The sequence below is a fragment of the Spinacia oleracea genome, chromosome 6 (assembly GCF_020520425.1).
Source record: "Spinacia oleracea cultivar Varoflay chromosome 6, BTI_SOV_V1, whole genome shotgun sequence".
Taxonomy (NCBI): domain Eukaryota; kingdom Viridiplantae; phylum Streptophyta; class Magnoliopsida; order Caryophyllales; family Amaranthaceae; genus Spinacia; species Spinacia oleracea.
Genome location: NC_079492.1, coordinates 33758959 through 33778993, shown reverse-complemented (window position 1 = coordinate 33778993; position 20035 = coordinate 33758959). Strand labels below are relative to the sequence as shown.

Genomic DNA, 20035 nt, shown 5'->3' with positions numbered 1-20035 from the left:
ATTAGATTATTACATAACTCATTTTAAGTATAATTTAATTTGTTACATTACAATATATCTTGCTTTGAGTATACTTTAATAAATCTTACAATGTAAGGATTAGTAACTCATAAAAGTAATGACTAATTAGTGATGTGAGAATATTAGAAATTATTTATATCATTTTTCTAATGATATTGAGTGAATTTAATTTTGAACGTATAAGAAACAACAAAATTAGTTGTGACATAGTGGTGAAAATATGTGACTAATAAATTAGAGGTCACAAGTTCAAAACCTATAACCAAAATTTTTTCATGATAATGAAATTATACGAGATAACATGTCAAAGATGACGATGTGTCATGTCATCGTTATATAGGAAGCGACATGTGGCGGCATGACATTATTTGCCTTGGAGTTTTAATAATAGCACTAGTGTGTGGCCCGGGCGATGCCCCGATCGCTACATTGAATATATAGTTAAAATGTTAAATTTTTCTCGAGCTCAATATTTGACGAAATACATGTATTTTATAAAGTGAAAAACATCCATTAAGTTCGTCAACGTATTGCACAGACACACTACGTCATTTATCATGCCAAATAATTTTTCAATTAGATCATCTTACACTTTGTATAATTTGTATTCTAGTGGAACTAAGTGATTCAAATTAATAAACACCAAATTAGGTATAAGCAGCCATGCATGGTATTCCTAGTTGATGCTTATGAGATTTATGACATAATGCTCTTCATAGTTGTCATAATTCTTTATTTTTATTTTTTTATCAAAATAGTCCATAAAAAATAAAAATTCAAATAAAAATTTAGTTGAATTAGACTTCATGTTAACATTTATTTGTAAATTTATGTGAAGAAATAAACCACAATTGGTGGTTGGTTAAGATGGTAATGAGAATTATCATGCAGACATGAGGTCTTGAGTTCAAACCTCATTGTATTGATTTTTGGTTATCCATTACATGACATACCACTTAGTGAGTGAATGATGTGTCGCAAAGGGAAGAGTATTACGTGACACATAAACGATTTCCACAACGTCTTTTAATATATTAGTATAGATAAATTTATACTCATTTCCCAAAATAAGGTCCATGGATAGGGATGGAAATATCCAGTGGATGATCCATTAACCCGGTCACCCGCTATAATTAAATGGGTGAAAACCCAAATTACATGGATGAAAAGCGGGTGATGGGTGAAGCGGGTGATGGATGCGGGTGATGTTTTTGTATCCATCACCCGATCCATCACCCGTTTATCACCCGATCCGTCACCCATTTATTTTAAATATATTATTTATATTAATATTTAAACATAAAATGTGTATAAACCCATTATGTATTAAAGTTAGTGCTTATTTAATTTTCTTTTTTGATTATAAGTTATGCGTGATAAGAACTAATTATATGTTTTGGAAATAAGTGAAGGCATGTAACCTTTTCTTTTCGTTAATTATTATGCATATTATTAGATGGTGAATTTTTAATAGTTAATAATTTTCACCCGAATATCACCCGATCCACCCGCTTCACCCGAGGGTGATGGATGGACGGAATGCGGGTGATGAGTAAAGCGGGTGACGGATGGACCGGGTGGAGCGGATGGAAGCGGGTGATGCTCCACCCGACCCAAATCCCACCCATTTCCATCCCTATCCATAGAAGTCCAAATCCAAAATAAGAAGTACTCTTGGTGAAGACAACCCTTAATTAATACGTACTCCCTCTGTCCCTTAATACTCGACCTGTTTTGAACGGACACACTTGCCAATGCACAACTTTGACCACCAATTTCTTTAACTACATATTATAAAAACTTATAAAATATTAATATTTTGAAAATATATATTAAGATGAAGCCAACAATATATTATATACTAACATTTGTTTTCATATATATACTAAAAATAAAATAGGGTCAAAGTGAATTATGTGAATAGTGCAAAAAGTCAAAACAGGTCGAATATTAAGGGACGAAGGGAGTACCCTCTTAATCCCCAACCAAATATTTCTAGACGAGCCCCATTGACTCCATTAATATACCACGATACCTCTATGAAGTAACACTAATTTATAAAGTATACACATACGACTATATTAAGTTGTTACTCCTTCCGTCCCTTAATACTCGCACCGCTTTTCTTTTCGGGCCGTCCTTTAATACTTACACCGCTTCTATAAATGAAAATCTTTACCAATATTATATTATTTCTCAAACTTACCTACTATCCCACCTACGTCCCTACAAAAAAAATCATTTAAAAATCCACACCCCACACTCACCACTCTCCACCCCTTACACATTTCCCACTGACTATATTAAAAAAATACCTCACTATCAACTAAAACTCTTTAAATTAATAAGTCAATTCAAATGTCTTAAACTACGCATCGGTCGACCGATGCGAGTATTAAAGGACGGAGGGAATACTTAATTACTCTATGGCTTACGCAGTTACGCGCCCCAGCTAGTCATAAGATAATTTCGAGAAATATCTATTTTGGTGTTCAGGACAGAGACGTCATGTTGGCCAAAATATGTCATCTCCCGTGAAGGACTTTCATGTTAAATAAAGAGTAAATAGATCTGCAGGTCCCTAAACTTTGCCAAAAGGAGCAGTTAGGTCCCTCAAGTTTCAAAAGGAGCATTTAGGTCCCTGCGTTTGGATGGAATCCGCTGCTTTTTGTTTTCCGTCACTAACGTCCGTTAAAATGCATTTAAATTAAAAGGAAACTAAATAAAAGGCACTAAACGACAAAAAAACAGTTACTTTTACCATTTACCAATAATTAAATAAAGGGAAATTCATTTCAGTTAGCTTTTTACAAAAATATAGCCGTTGAGGCTCTCAAAAAACAGAGTATTTAACATTCCATGGCAAATAAAACACTTAAAAATTTTGTAGAACGTGAATTATGAATTTTGTTACAATTTACAATTAGACGTTGCACTTACCGATATGTCCAATATTTCATGCTCCTGAATCTAATTTATTTATCAAGTTTCGATGTGTGTTCAAGCCCGTCTAATTAATTAAATAAATGAACATAAACGAGCTTGTTCACGAGCTTGTAACATGAACGAGCATGTTTGTGTTCAGATCATAAACGAGCTTGTAACTGATTTGTTTAATGAGCCTCATTTTGTGTTCTATCTCGTCTCAAAGCTAAGCTCGCTCATCAAAGTATTATTTAACGAAATTCAATTAATGGTCATACTCGTTAGATAAGAGGACGTAAAAGAGCTTCGTCCGAGTAAGGTAATGAACCTTAATACGGACTATGTGTTCAAACTAGGCACATATACGGAGTATGTATCCACTGTTCTGGAAATTTAAACATTTGTATTAGATACAAGTTGCATTTCAGACGCACTATATTTAATTTGGTCTTCCTTGGTCTACTAACTACTCCTAAGTATTTAATGAGGAGCATTGAGATGTGAGAAACAGCTTATCTTCCATTGGTCTTCCTTGACTATATAAACACATGGGGGTTGGCTTAAAGCATTACAACAAGACTATATTTAATTTGGTCTTCCTTGGTCTACTAACTACTCCTAAGTATTTAATGAGAAGCATTGAGATGTGAGAAACAGCTTATCTTCCATTGGTCTTCCTTGACTATATAAACACAAGGGGGTTGGCTTAAAGCATTACAACAATATTCATCTCTTATATCTTGGTTTGTATTCAATACTCCATATATATTTCTTCTTCTACTCAACAACCCAATTTTTTTTCCTTTCAATTCATCACAACACAATGAATATCTTCTTAACCATAGAAGATTTCGTATACAAATATCACCCCCCATATCAGAAAATAAAAATTAGTCATAAAAAAAACACGACCGTAATTTCTCTGTCTAAGTAGCCTTCCAATGTCATGCTTCCATGACCCCTTGTTGAGTCATTCTCAAAGGGGTTGTGAATGTTGGAGAATCCTGAAAAGCAGATCATCGAATGGTGAGGAAATCATTTTTCGATGAAGTGAAGCTTGGGTTCGACAAAGGCGTGTTGTGAAGGGATCCACCTCGTGGGGCCTCACCTCGAGAGTTCTAGATCATGGCCATCAAACCAAGGCTTCAAGCAGTACATGAAACGAATGGATGGCATGTGAACAGAAGGTACGCGAGGCAGTTGGTCTGTATCCCAGAATGTCTGTATCCCGGGCCGAACAAACGTGAGTCGGATCAAATTGTGCATAAATGGTATCCGTTACTCGGTTGGTCTTATGTTATGGTTCAAGTGTATTACCCTTTTGAGGATTGGGTTGGCAACGGGTATTTACTAGCCTTGTACAGTGGGGAAGGACCATTGTCATGTAACTAGATTATCCTTTATTAATATATGTTGTGATTTTGTGTTTAATAAGTTAAGTGTAAGAACTATTTGTAATCAGTTTTGATGAAATGTGTATGGTGAAAAAGCAAATGAAAAGGCTAAGGAACTTGAAAAAGCTAAGTCAAAATCAAAAGAAGCTATTTTAAATCATTTATACACATGTAAATTGATTTCCCTTTATTTAAAATCAGTTTTATTATTATTTAATTGACTTAACGGAAAATGTAACGGTGTTAATAAAAATAGCTTATTCCATCCATTTTGAGGGACCTAAATGCTCCTTTTGAAACTTGAGGGACTTAACTGCTCCTTTTGGCAAAGTTAAGAGACCTCCAGACCTATTTACTCGTTAAATAAAAGGCTATTAAGCGTATTAATTAGTTTTATACTAGTTTGACCACCTTCAACTCCCCTTAATAATTGAGTCTGACTTCTCTTCTCCCCTTAGCAATTCCTTAATAATTGAGTCTGACTTCTCTTCTCCCCTTAGCAATTAATAAGATATTCCATTGTAATTGGATTATGGTTTTTTAATTTATGGTTAAGAAAGTTCTAGACTTCTTAGTCTTTATTATTGTTTTTATTTTTATATAACGTTATTGTCTTTATTAAGTTGATAATTAAACATATGACCACTTATTGAAAAACTATTGAGATCAGTTATTACCTTTAACTTGGTTACCTCCTTCACGATACTCGAACGGCTCTGAGGGCGATAATTTTTCCTTTAAAGATACTATATACGTACGTATGTGAATAAACCATAACTAAATCAAAAGTTAAATTGACTTATGAAACTCACTCAATGATTTTGTTTCTAATGGAAGATTACACGAGATCTCTTTTTCTCATTCAATAATGGCCATACATATGTAGTGCGTGGCAAACTAATTCAAGTGATGATAACAAATAAAGTTAACGAGTAGTACTACTACGTAATTTACAACTTATCTCCTATTGTAAGGAATTCTCTATTGAACACATCGTAATTATTTAGCAATTACGTAGTAATACAGACTCCCTATGCCTCCATTTTCCTTATACTACTCACCTTCAATTTATTCCATTATACAAAGTACATAACGGATAATCAACCTTTTATTTATATTTTATTATCTCTCACTCCGTTTACGGGTCACAATCATGTTTAGTACTCCCTCCGTATTTATTTAAGGGATATACTTATTTTTCTGGCCGTATTTATTTAAGAGATACACTTGTCATATTTGGTAACTTATCAACTCCTCCATCTAATTAAATAATACATCTAATCTAATATATATATATAAAGGAGGCATATTTTCTTAACTATTAGAGCGCCACCTAGGATTACTAATGGTTTCGGCCAATGAAAAATAAGATTTCTAATTTATTTTTGAATTAAAAAAATCGAGTGCCACGTAGATAATTAATTAGGTGCCATGTAGATATTTAAATTAATTAATTAATTACTAATATATACAATTCCATCCAAAATCAAACGCTTTAATAATTAAAAAATAAATCTAAAATAAAATTCATCCAATTCGTTTTGGCCAATGAAAAAATAAGACTTCAAAATTATTTTTGAATTAAAAGTCGGATGACACGTAGATAAATAATTAGGTGCCACGTAGATATTTTTATTAATTATTTTCTTATATACAATTTCGTCCAAAATCAAACACTATTATAATTAAAAAATAAATCTAAAATTTAAAAAAACCAATCTAATCTAATATATAAAATAAAACAGTTGATATATATAGGAGTTTTATATTAACATAACAATTTAATAAAACCGTGCATCGCACGGGCTAAAATCTAGTTTACCATATGACTCACCATCCTATTAAACAAATAATTTAATAAACCCACCTCATCTTCCACCTCCCAAAATGTCATGGTCCCCACTTGTTTACTTATTAAAATATACCCAACCACACTTGCTTTATTATTTTATTTCATTCAATTCTTTTTCTTAATACTCATGCCCGGCCAAATGTATCTCTTAAATAAATACGGAGGGAGTAGTTCTCTTACTCTCTATCTCTTTGGTGGTCCCAATTTTGAGTAATATTTTAATTTTTATTGTCCATTTCTGAAGGAGCTAATGATCCATTTTTTCTTTTGGCTGTGGGATGTAATTGACTAAATCAAAATGGCTTTTAAAACCTCTTCGCTTCCTTTCCATGAAGTAGAAGATGGCATCCCGTTGTCGTACCATTATCGCTTTTGGGTCAATTGAAAATAACCTCTCTGCAATTATAAGTGTAAGATTCCCCCTTACCCCGCTTTTTCCGGGAGTCTCTTTGAGACAATGGGTTAACGATAATGATAATGACAAAGGTAAGAGAAAACGGAGATAGTAGTACGAAGGACTAATACTGTATTGTTACCATAGATTAGTTATTTTTTGGACGAGAACACATGTAAACTAACACTAATCGGTTGTTTGGTAGGCAATAATGAGTTCGTGAAATTTTGTCCGTAAAATCCATACGGCAACTTTTGTGTAAGACCGCCTTATCGGAAAGACCACTTTTATTTGTTAACTAACTGGTTATATTGCTTAACTAATTTGTTTCTTTGCTTAACTAACTCGTTATAGTGATTAACTTATATGACACCGATGTGATCTTTTGTGTAAGACCGCCTTACAGAAAAGCTTGTAAAATCCATGATATAATATCTCTAATACAACCGGCCATTATTGGCATGTTTTATCGAGTACTCCTTAGTAAAGAAAATTAATTTTATAAAACAATACTGCGTATATGTTTGAGAATGAATTGAAGTTGGATAATTGGATTACCATGAACTTTGCATGAGACAATTTTGCAAAACTAGATACAAATTCATTACCATCGTCAATAAAACATGCCAATATTTTAACTAAGTTAGTATTGATCCAGTGTCGTGCACGGCTTTTGTTATATTTTAAAAGTGACTTTAATTTTTTAATTCATCAAAAAAGAGTAATTATATTTAGGTTAATTTAACAAAAACTACCTTATAATATTATTTTTTGTATAAAACTACCTTATAAAAAAGATGTTGTAATTAACACTACAAGAAATTGTACCATTAACGACGGAAAATCCCGTATCTAAAGGCCAATAGTGGTTGATTTCTTGGGGTTGTCATTGATGGAAAATCCCCCATTAGTCTGTCGTAAAAGGTATTTTGCGACAGTTGTTCTTGTCTTTATTTGGTTGTTAGCTCCGTCGCAAAAGGCTTTTGTGACGGAATTTTTGACCCATCATTATTGAGTTGTCATTAACAATACAAATTCTTGTAGTGTAACTACCTTATAAAAAATAATGTTCTAAGATACTACATTTTCTCGAATTTTGAATGTTGTATCAAAATCTCGAGATTGACTTTATCATATGTATCTCACGTGTCATTTAATTTCCCATTTCTCGTGAGATGACACGTGAAATGCACCAAATAAAGTCAATCCCGGAATGTTTAGTCAATACTTATAATCCAACCAAAGGTAGTATCTCACGACGTAAATCTTTTAGAAGTAGTTAATTACAATATTTTTTTATAAGTTAGTTTTTCGCAAAAATCCAATTTTATAAGGTAGTTTTTGACAAATTTGCCTAATATTTAATTTCGTGTTTCACTAAAAAACAGTGACGATAGAAATATAATTGGAATATTTCTTTAAATTAATAGAAAAAATTAAAGATAAAGGAACATGCAATTTATTTGAGGCGGAGGGGCATGAGTCTTTTTTGGTGGTGAGAGCCATGAAATTGGAAGGAAGGGGTATAATTTATTTTTATTCTTTAAATGGAAATATGTTTACAAAAGGGAAATGTGGCATTCAAATTTTTTTTTTTTTTTTGCAAATTTGCATGTTATTAAATATTAGTATAGATATCTCACTTACGGATAATATAATCCATTGACACAAACCTGGTCATATGATTAACGCAAATTCTTATTTACAAATAGCGTACAATAAAATATTTTACACCAGGATAAAAGTTAACCCAAAATACTTAAAAGTTACCCTTATATCTGTAAAAGTTATCTATTTTAAAAGATACCTTTATATATGTAAAAGTTGTCTATTTTATTGATAAAAAAATTTATTCTAATAAAATTATTTTAGGAAATCCTTAATAATGTATAAAATCAGTCATTTAACCTTTTAAATTGTTTATCTACCAACTTTTTTTTCTATAATATAAAAATTAATCATAACATATTAAAAGTTACAAAAAACTAGTTGACATGTGTGGATTTCCTTCAAAAAAAAAATTACAAAAAATTAGGTAGTGTATAATAAATTTATTGTACATCTTATACATGCAAGACCTTTTGTATTATTAATGGTAGAGCTGATCAATATGGGTCCGACCCGACCCAACTCAGACCACTAACCCGACCGGACCCAAAAATTACTGGTTTTGGACAGAATAGTTCAACCCAACCCAGAGATATATATTTGTAGCTTGTCATAAACACTCAGAGATCAGATGTACTACAAGTCAAAATGCACGTCAAGGTAAATCTCTCATGAATTGACAATACTCCGTACTCTATATGAAAATTCTCTAATTTACAAATTACTCCGTACATAGCTAGAAATCCATTTCAATTTGATTTATTATGCCACTTTTTAGAGATAAGATTTAATCTCTTAGGATATTTGATATATATTAAGTTTTTAGTCATATTAGTGTTCCTAATTCTATTAAGACTAATTAATATTGTAATCTTTATATATTTGATCAAAGAAATACACTCCAATTCAAGGAGTTTATCATAATCTAACATATATCATATAAAGTACCTAGTACTTGGTACTAGGTAATAAACATGATACGGAGTAACAAATACTCCGTCTTCGGTAATAAATAAACAAGAATAAATAATAATTAAGGGAATGAAAAAAGGACACAATTAAGTTCAATAATTCAAAACAACCACATAATTGAATAACCAATTAATCTCCCTCATTTACTATACCATTATACCAAACCATTTCCCCAAAATAAAAAAAAAATAAGAAAATAAAAATAAAGTTACATAGGAAAATGTATGAGTTCCTCATTTCTACTCTCCTAACCTGAGGAGCTCTATACCATATACCCCCAACCCCTCTAATCCTTAATTAACAACAAAATTAAACTCATTTTAGTTAAAAACAACTACTAGTACTATACATATAATTAATTTGGGAATTAACCTTAGCTTAAAGTTTGAAGTTGTTGCATCCATGATCCATATATCAAAGTAGTATACCAGTGGATCTCTTATACTCTCCTCCACAATATAATGTGTTTGCAGTTGTTGATGATGATGACAACCTAAACTTCCATTACATTCATGTCATCATCATCATTGTCGTCTAGGACGGCGAAATCGGATCCGAGGTTCCTCTCAGCGCAAACTCAACCTTAGCTTCAAGAGTAGCATATATAGGGTTGAAGCATTCTTTATATCTAACTGCTGCTGACATGAACGCGCCGATCCGATCCAAACTCTTCCCATTTTAATTTCTCCAGTATACCGTACCCCCATTATGTTACGTTTCCCCTTCTATGTGGTTTCAAAAATCACCAATTACCAGACAAAATCCCATATTTAAAACCCAAAAGAAAAAAAAAGAAACAAAAAAAACCTACACCCAACTTTCCCTTTTCTTAGTTTTGTTTGTTTTTTTTGGTTTTTTTGGGTAGGATGAACAAAGAGGGAGATGATGAAAAAGAAAGTCCTTAGATCAAAGAAGGAACTGAAGACCCAAGATTGTTGTTTTCTGAAGGATTAAGCCAAGCACCAAGATTAGCTCCTGCATTACCCCAAAGAATGGACGGATCCGAAGGCGATACCATGGATAATGGTTGATGATGATTTATTCCATTTTGATGAGCTTGAGTATTCCATTGTTGATGCAGATGATGATGATGATGATGATGATCCATTGACCTATTTTGACCATCAAATTCCATTTTCACATTAGGACCATTTTGCCCATTTCCTTTCATGTGGAGATCATCTTCGTACGAGGGCAATAGTGTCTGAAAATGATTGTTAATACTACCTCCCTTCATAGAAGCCAAAAGAGAAGATATTGTGGGTGAAGTTGTAGTAGCAGTAGCAGTAGTGATAGTAGTTGTTGATGTGTTGGGAGAAAGTAAAGGGTTTGATGAGATCAAATCTTGGAAAATCTGCTTGTTATTATTACTATTACTATTATTATTATTATTATTATTATGAATGTTCATACTATTCATATTATGGACCAACCCTGATGAAAACCCTAATCCAAGCCCATTGATTTGATGATGATGATGTGGGTTTTGAAGATCATACCTTGAGAAAGGGAAATTGATGTCAGAATTAGTGGGTAACCCATAGTACGACATATGAGGATGGTGATTCGAACCCGAAGACATCAAGTCATGAATTTGAGCACCGGAACCAGCAGCACCACCACCACCACCACCACCACCACCACCAGAAGATGAATTAACAGAACCTTCAAGAGTATTACTACTAGTAATATTAGGATTAGACAAAGAAGTAGTAGTAGAAATGTTGCTGTTGTTGTTGTTAGATGGTCTTTTAACCCTTTTGTTCTTCCTACAACCACCACCTACAGGAACATTTCTTAAAGTACCTCCTCTAGTCCAGTACCTCTTACACGCCTTGCAAAAATGCCTTGGTTGTGTTAAGCTGTAGTTGTTGTAGTAGCAGAACTTCGTGTTCGTCGAGTCGCATCGTGGACATCTTAATGCCTCCTGGTTCTGTTGTTGTTGTTGCTGTTGTTGTTGCTGTTGCTGCTGTTGTTTTTGCTGTTGCTGATCTTGCAGCGCAATCGCTGCAGTTTTCTGATCCATGACTCTTTCCCCTACACCAGTTCTGATTGTCGCTGCGGCTGCTGTTGCTACTGAGGCCATGTTGTTGTTGTTGTTGTTGTTGTAGTTGAAGGTCCCTTTTGGATCATCTATCTGATAAAAACTCAACAAGAAACAACAACAAGGAAAAATCTCAAAAAAGTTTAAAATTTTGTGGGTGGTTTTTATTTAGGGTTGCAAAATTAATAATACCCACATAATAAGGGGGTTATATGAAATGAGATACTCTTTCCAAATGCTAGAAAACAAAAAAAACAAAAGGGGTCCAAAATTATAGTGGGTATGTAATGCATGTGTATTATTCGACGAAATGCTCAAGAGAGAAGAAAATGATAGTAAGAGAGAGAAAAAGAAGCCAAACCTGCAGTGGCCATTCATTAGAAGGTGAAGAGATGAGTACCATTTTCTCACAGTTTCCCAGCATTTTCTCACAGTTTCCCAGCATTTTCTCTCTCTCTCTCTCAAAGAACAATCAGTAAGCAGACAAATAACAGGTGGTAAGGAATGTGGGAGATTGATTTAAATACTCAACTTCAAGATAAGCTAGCCACTGCCAGAAATTAAATTAATTATATATAATCATGTTCGATTAATTATGTTTTAGTCTAGTGGTAAAGATTGAGTATAAAATGTTAATGTTTTTTTTAAAAAAAAGAAAGATAAATAAATTTCACGTGATTGTTACAGGATAAATGTTGTTAATTTGAAGAGTGAAGAATTTCAAAGAAGAAAAAGCAAGAAGAGATGAATCTCTCACAGGGATCGAGAAAGGAAGAAGACAGTGAGTGAGTAGGCATCACTACGTAACATTCCTTTAGTTATTAGAATAAGGGGAGAGAATAGATTGAGGGAATCCCTAGAGGCCCATTCCACGATGCATTTTTATTAGACAGCAAATCCCACTTTCGCTTTTTTTAATCATTTTTCTATTCTATGTACTCCTCACTCCTCACCGTTTTCATAATAGAATAATTGGATCTATCTGTCTTTGGGCAAGACCGGTCTTATTTAGAGGTTAATAACGACTCGAATTTCAGTTTAAGGTTCAAGTTTGGAGGTGTTAATTATTTTAGTTTGAGATTAAGGTTGAAGTTTAGAGGTGTTAATGAGTCGAGTTTGAGATTAAAGGTTGATAGCTGCACGATTCCACAAAGAAGGAAATCGTCGAAAATTGCTGAAATGATTTCTACTAGTCGGGCATGTCCGATTGCTTAATAGAATATGTTTTCGGAAAAGAAACGGGCCCACGAGTTCAACTCACAGCTATGCCGTGACTGATGGGCTTTTTAGACCATCCGAATTCGTTTAGGGGTCGAAAACTGCAGTTTAATTATTTTCGACTTTTGTTTTTAATTCCGTTTCGTATTAGGATTTTACAAATTTTTAAATCAGACGGTCTGACGCGTCAGACGTGCCCACGTGTCAGGGCGCGGGTCAGGATGCGGGTCAGGACGCGGGTCAAAAAAACCGTGGTTTTCAATTCGGATCATATAAATACCTAATTTTACCCAATTTCAAAACCCTAAATCATTTCTCTCTCCTCAAACCCTCTGCGTCTTGAAATCGCGAACGGCTGCGAACTCGATCTCGCCGCCTGCGAGTTTCTCTCTCCTCTTGATACTCTCCGGCGCCGGCGGTCGTCGTAGGTGAGAATGATTTCCGCCGGAGTTGAAGATCCGGAGATTTGGCTGCCGAACGAGCGAGGAAATGGAAGATCGACGAAGGAAGGAGAGGGCGGAGAAGAGCCGCATACACAACCACCTCGTCGGGCAACCAGTTTGTAAGTCTTCCATCTCTTTCCTCCTTACTTCAATTCTTTTAGGTTTTAGAATTTTCAATTCTGTTTAGGTTTTGATTATTCAATTATTTATCATAAATCGTAGGTTTCGACAACAGAAGAGGGAGAATCGGGGTCGTAAAAGAGGTGGAGGAGGATGACGGAGGTGGAATTATCGTTGAAGCCGCCGGCGTCGCATCCTTGCCACTGTCGCAATCGAACCATTATTTTCGAATCCCTTGGAAAGGGAAGCTTGACGGCGGATGTTTCTGCAGAATCGAGATTGAAGGCTGCCAGGGCGGAGGAAGGAGACGAAAGAGAAGAGCCACCGACTCAACGACAACCACCTCTTCCTCGTCGTGCAATTGAGAGGCAGCCACCTTCGTCTGGAGGATACGGAGGCCGCGACGGTGGTTCTAATATGATTCGAAAAATATTGTAAATTCTAATATGATTCAAACAATTTAGTTCGATCAGTATTGTAAAATCAAGCCATTTACAAGCTCTGATATGATTTGATCAGTATTGTAAATTCAAACAATTTAGTTTTATTTATTTTGATAATGATTTAATTGATTTTAGTTTAGAGTTATTTAGTTTTAGTTATACTTTTGGCATGTTTAGTTATAAAATATAATGGTTTAGTTACATTGTTTGGACGAAAGTCATCTTTGTTAATGGAGATAGATTATAGTAACATATAACATTGTTTTAGTTAAAAATATTTGCGTTTTCGTTAAGAATAAATTCTTTAGTTAATTCGTTTTAGTTAATACTCTATTTTTGATATTTAGTTAGGATTATCTTGGTTATAGTTAGGATTTTCTTACTTTTAGTTTTATGTTTATGAGTTTTCATGTTTTGAATTTTATTTATAATTTGAGATATTTTAGTTATGGTTTTAGAAGTTTTAGTTCGATTATTTTTAGCTTTAGTTAAGATCCTTCACTTGGTTGATAAATAATTTGTATTTTGGTACTAGGCTTGCCAGTTGAGAATAACTTAGTTTTAGTTATTTAATTAGTTAAGCACTAGAATCAATTAGTTAAGCATTTGAACTAATTAGTTAAGCAATGAAATCAATTAATTAAGCAATCGAATGAATTAGTTAAAGTAATGTAACTAATAGTTAAGCCTAATATTCAATTAGTTAAGCCTAAAATTCAATTATTTAAGCCTAAAATTCAATTAGTTAAGCCCAAAATTCAATTAGTTAAGTTTTGGAACCAATTAGTTAAGCAATGAAATCAATTAGTTAAGTACTGTAACTAATTTGTGAAACATTCAAATTCAATTAGTTAAGCATTTGAACCAATTAGTTAAGCAATCGAACTAATTAGTTAAACATTTGAACCAATTAGTTAAGCAATGAAACCAATTAGTTAAGCACTGGAATTAATTAGTTAATCAATCGAACTAATTAGTTAAGCATTTAAACCAATTACTTAAGCAATGAAACCAATTAGTTAAGCACTGAAATTAATTAGTTAATCAATCGAACTAATTAGTTAAGCATTTAAACTAATTAGTTAAGCAATTAAACCAATTAGTTAAGCACTGAATTAATTAGTTAATCAATCGAACTAATTAGTTAATCATTTGAACCAATTAGTTAAGCAATGAAAACATTTAGTTAAGCACTGAAATTAATTAGTTAATCATGTGAACTAATTAGTTAAGCAATGAAACCAATTAGTTAAGCACTGGAATTAATTAGTTAATCAATCGAACTAATTAGTTAAGCATTTGAACCAATTAGTTAAGCAATGAAACCAATTAGTTAAGCAATGAAACAATTAGTTAAGCAATGAAAACAACTAGTTAAGCAATCGAACTAATTAGTTAAGCAATGAAACCAATTAGTTAAGCACTTGAATCAATTAGTTAAGCAATGACACTAATTAGTTAAGCTTTTGTTGTATTTAGTTACATCTTGTATGTTTTAGTTATATAAAGGAATACATATAATTGACGAATTAGTTAAAGCAATGCAATCGAACCAATTGGTTAAGCATTAGAACTAATTAGTTAAGCAATCGAACAAATTAGTTAAGCAATGTAAACGATTAGTTAAGCACTGAAACCAATTAGTTAAGCAATCAGACTAATTAGTTAAGCAATCGGACTAATTAGTTAAAATTGAACCAATTAGTTAAGCAATGTAAACGATTAGTTAAGCACTGAAACCAATTAGTTAAGCAATCGAACTAATTAGTTAAGCAATCGAACCAATTAGTTAAGCACTGAATTAATTAGTTAATTAATCGAACTAATCATTTGAACCAATTAGTTAAGCAATTAAACCAATTAGTTAAGCACTGAATTAATTAGTTAATCAATCGAACTAATTAGTTAATCATTTGAACCAATTAGTTAAGCAATGAAAATAATTAGTTAAGCACTGGAATTAATTAGTTAATCATGTGAACTAATTAGTTAAGCAATGAAACCAATTAGTTAAGCACTGAAATTAATTAGTTAATCAATCGAACTAATTAGTTAAGCATTTAAACCAATTAGTTAAGCAATTAAACCAATTAGTTAAGCACTGAATTAATTAGTTAATCAATCGAACTAATTAGTTAATCATTTGAACCAATTAGTTAAGCAATGAAAACATTTAGTTAAGCACTGAAATTAATTAGTTAATCATGTGAACTAATTAGTTAAGCAATGAAACCAATTAGTTAAGCACTTGAATTAATTAGTTAATCAATCGAACTAATTAGTTAAGCATTTGAACCAATTAGTTAAGCAATGAAACCAATTAGTTAAGCAATGAAACCAACTAGTTAAGCAATCGAACTAATTAGTTAAGCAATGAAACCAATTAGTTAAGCACTTGAATCAAGTTAAGCAATGAAACTAATTAGTTAAGCTTTTGTTGTATTTAGTTACATCTTGTATGTTTTAGTTATATAAAGGAATACATATAATTGACGAGTTATTTAAAGCAATGCAATCGAACCAATTGGTTAAGCATTAGAACTAATTAGTTAAGCAATCGAACGTATTAGTTAAGCAATCGGACTAATTAGTTAAGCAATCGAACTAATTAGTTAAAATCGAACTAATTAGTTAAAATCGAACCAATTAGTTAAGCAATCGAACCAATTAGTTAAGCAATGTAAACGATTAGTTAAGCATTGAAACCAATTAGTTAAGCAATGAAACCGATTAGTTAAGCATTGTGACTAAGTAGTTAAAATTTTCTGAACTAACACAAATATACTCATAACTAAAACGAAATTATTTATAACTAAAATGAAAATTATCTTAACTAAAACAATATTAACCAAAACTTTTACATAGCCACTATATTACAACATAACAAAATCAATCATACCTAAACGAAAATTATTCTTAACTAAAATAAAATATTTTTAACTAATTCAAATGGCTTAAGTGAAAAAAAAAATGTAAATGAACCATTTCATTCCATAACAAAACTGTAACTAAAACAATATAATTTTTAACTAATACACAATAACTAAATGAATTTAAAAACCAGCCAAATAAAAGAAATTTTGGCTTTGCCTCTTTTATCACCAATAAAACAGATAAAAGAAACAAAAAAATTCCAAGCTTGATGATCTACCGCCGCCGACGATGCTTCGACCACAGCGCGACCTCGACTCTGATTCGCTACCACAATCTCTTACCTGACCACGCAGCCATCTTCTGCATGTTGCTCCTCCGCGGCCATTAACAACAGCAGCGTTCACCAGCCCAGCTTTGCGAAAATTCCCCATCATAATCAAATCGAATAAGAGAGCATCAATGGCCCAAGACCTACCGAAACTCTACCAATTTCAGCAACATACATCAAAATCCTAAATCAAAATCAAAATAAAAAACCTAAATCAAAATCCTAAAATTAAAAACATAAATAAAAAACCTAAAATAAAAAACCTAAATCAAAATCAAAATTAATAAACTCTACCGATTTCAGCAACACAAATCGGAATCCTAGATTTGCAGCTCTTTCATGGAGTAAATTATGGCGGCGGAATCACTTTCTTAAAAGGAGAGAGATCACCGACGAGATCGATGTAGCCGCCGTGTACCGCCGCCGCTCCTTCACCGTCTTCTTTTCTTTGGGTTTTGAGCAGAGATCGCAGGGAGGAGAGGAGAGGAGAGGAGAGGAGAGGAGAGATAGAGAGGAGAGAGAAGCGCAAAGATGAACGAGGAGGAGAGAAAAATGAAATTCCTTATTTATTAGCGCGTGAAATCACTTGCGCGTGGGCAAATGGGATGACGTCAGCATGGTCTGACGCTGACGCGCGTGTCAGGCCGCCTGACACAAAACCTGTTGTTAGGATTTTGTGTTAACTATTTAAACACTTTATTTTCGTCATGAGAAATCAACTATTATTTTGATAATATAAATTATGATAGTTTATCTCTTTTCTGGTGGATTCCGGAGTTTTTACAGATTTATCGCTTGTAAATCTGTCCGTTCATTCTAAAGATTAGCGATTGCTTTTCTTTGATAATCCCGACTGCGTCCGTTGAAGTTTAGGTCCTCGGCTGAATCAGCTTGCTATAATTGGAAATCGAGTTTAGAATTATCAAGGTTAACTTGGCTTGTTACATGCATAATTAGAAGAGTTGAAGTACGGGGTATGACCGTATGAGTTACAAGCTTGGTAGTTCATAATCTTGCTCGTGATCTTTACATTTGTAAGACTCAACTCGAGTCGCTTAAGTCTCAAGCCAAGGATTGACCTAACCAACATCAAGTACACAAACCAGTTAAGCTCATTTCGTCGCTAACTATATCAAGTTATTGTTAGATGGGGCATACTAATTCCAATAAGTAAAAAAACCACTCCTTTACAAAAGAAAGGCAAAATTGTTTAAAAATACAGAGTACTTTGTTTTATCCAGTTTGTGAGTCAAAACCTTAAATTATTAGATTTTTTTTTTAAAACGCGTATCATGATTTTATGAAAGTATTAAAGTTGTACCTTAGCTCCATTTTTCGATGAGAAAGTCAATTTCTTAAACATTAAATTTGTCTTTCCCGCCGATTTTCCTTTGTAATCTAGCGCGTTTAGCTCACTCTCTTTTACAAAATTATTTCAAAATATCTCCGGAGTATTTTTTTTTTCTTCCTACCATCTCAATAGATTTGTTTCTACAATAACTCAAACTTTAAATTTCTTGAATTGACCCAAAATAATATTTAAGGACAAGTTTCTTATGTTCTAAATTTACATAAGCATACGCAAAGACATATATGGGGGAGGGGGGTGTGTGTGTGTGTTGGGAATCAATCTACAATAGATGCATCGTTTCTCATTTGCGCATTATTCATCAATCAACTTTGACAATCATTTTTTCACTGTTGTGTAAGAAAAAACATAGTCAAGTGAAATCTTGTTAAATTCGTATTAATGCAAGGATTCCAAATATCAACTTTTTATAATTTTTAGTTATACGCATTTAGAGATATTAAATTATTAATGTTCAAAGAAGTGTGTTGGCATTCGTGCAAATAGAAATGATGCATTCTTTGCGGAATGGAGGAAGTAGTTGACAAAAAAAGAGTCCGATAAGATACTAGCTCACAAACTCGACTAAAAATAAGGCAGTATTTAACAATTTTGTCACAAAGGAATGAAAGAGTCGACCCAAATGTTCTGAATAGTGGACATATGTTTGTAGTTGTTAGGGATGTCAATGGGGCGGGTTTCGCGGGAGACCCGCCCCGCATCCGCCCCAAATAGGCAGGGATGGAGGTAGGTTTGGCGGGTGATGGGGCGGGGATGGGTATAAAATTCGTACCCGCCATGGGTGATGGGGCGGGTGTGGATTTTGTGTTGAACCCGCCCCATCCCCGCCCGCCCCGCCCCATCCCCACTCGCCCCGCCCCGCATCCGCCCCAAATAGGCAGGGATGGAGGTAGGTTTGGCGGGTGATGGGGCGGGGATGGGTATAAAATTCGTACCCGCCATGGGTGATGGGGCGGGTGTGGATTTTGTGTTGAACCCGCCCCATCCCCGCCCGCCCCGCCCCATCCCCACTCGCCCCGCCCCATCTCCACTCGCCCCGCTTTATACCCGCCATGGGTGATGGGGTGAGTTTGGATTTATTTGCATATTTAGGTGATAATATAAATTTATGTGAGATATTTATGTTTTTTGTTTGGATTTTTTTGTTATGACGAGTATTTTGTTTGATTATATAGGTTACTTTAGTCATAAGGTATTTTTTTTCTATAGTTAACTTTAATTACTCCGTATATATGGCAAATGTTTGCTAAATAAGAAAAATTAGGCGGGTATTAGTACGGGTGTGAAGCGGGGATAAGACGGGGATGGATACCCAGTTGGGTGGCGGGGCGGGGATGGATTTTAGCTTACACCCGTTGGGGCGGGGATGGGGATGCATTTTGTACCCGCTATGGGTGATGGGGCGAGGATGGGGATGAAAATTTTAGGTGGGGATGGGGATGGAGGGACCTACATCCGCATCCGCCCCGCCCCGCCCCATTGACATCCCTAGTAGTTGTAACTTGGAGTAACAGTGAAGGTAGAGATCGAGGGGGTGTAAATGTGTAATATGTTTGATGCACAAACGTCCATCACCTAGCAAGAGGTTGAGGTCCAACTCCAACGTAATGTTTTAGCCAATATAATGAAATAGCTTTGGGGGATATCATAGATCCGCTGGTCCTGAGTTCAATTAAGTAGACTTTCTAGTGGATTTATCAACTTATGGTCATCATATCATGATCGCATATAATTCGGGATTATCCCACCAGGCCACCATCCGCACTAAATTGAGGAGGTCGATTCCGCGCTCGAGCGTTATAAAATACTCCGTAACTAGACATATATGCACGCAATGCGTACTTTAAAATATAATCTCACAAGTTAGTCTATACTAGTTGTTCCGGTGTTGTAAAGATGGAAACAATGGGCTTCGAATGAAGCCCTTTTGTATGTGTTGAAGATCTTGCTTGTTTGAATGAGTAGAGTCCGAATTCACCTGCACAAGAGCAAAGTCACTAGCCTCGGGGGTGTTTCCGAGGAAAGCCCCT

The 20035-nt window shown here is 34.0% G+C and overlaps 1 protein-coding gene across 1 annotated transcript; it reads right to left on the bottom strand.

Annotated features, from left to right (window-relative positions):
* Positions 1 to 9236: 9236 nt before the first annotated feature.
* On the bottom strand, positions 9237 to 12029 carry LOC110776641 (dof zinc finger protein DOF1.4). Its single transcript, XM_021981192.2, has 2 exons — positions 11572 to 12029; positions 9237 to 11303 (listed from the first exon to the last, which is right to left on the bottom strand). The coding sequence occupies exons 1-2, from the start codon at positions 11653 to 11655 to the stop codon at positions 10068 to 10070; spliced, it is 1320 nt and encodes a 439-aa protein (XP_021836884.2). The 5' UTR covers positions 11656 to 12029; the 3' UTR covers positions 9237 to 10067.
* Between the last annotated feature and the right edge of the window lie 8006 nt (positions 12030 to 20035).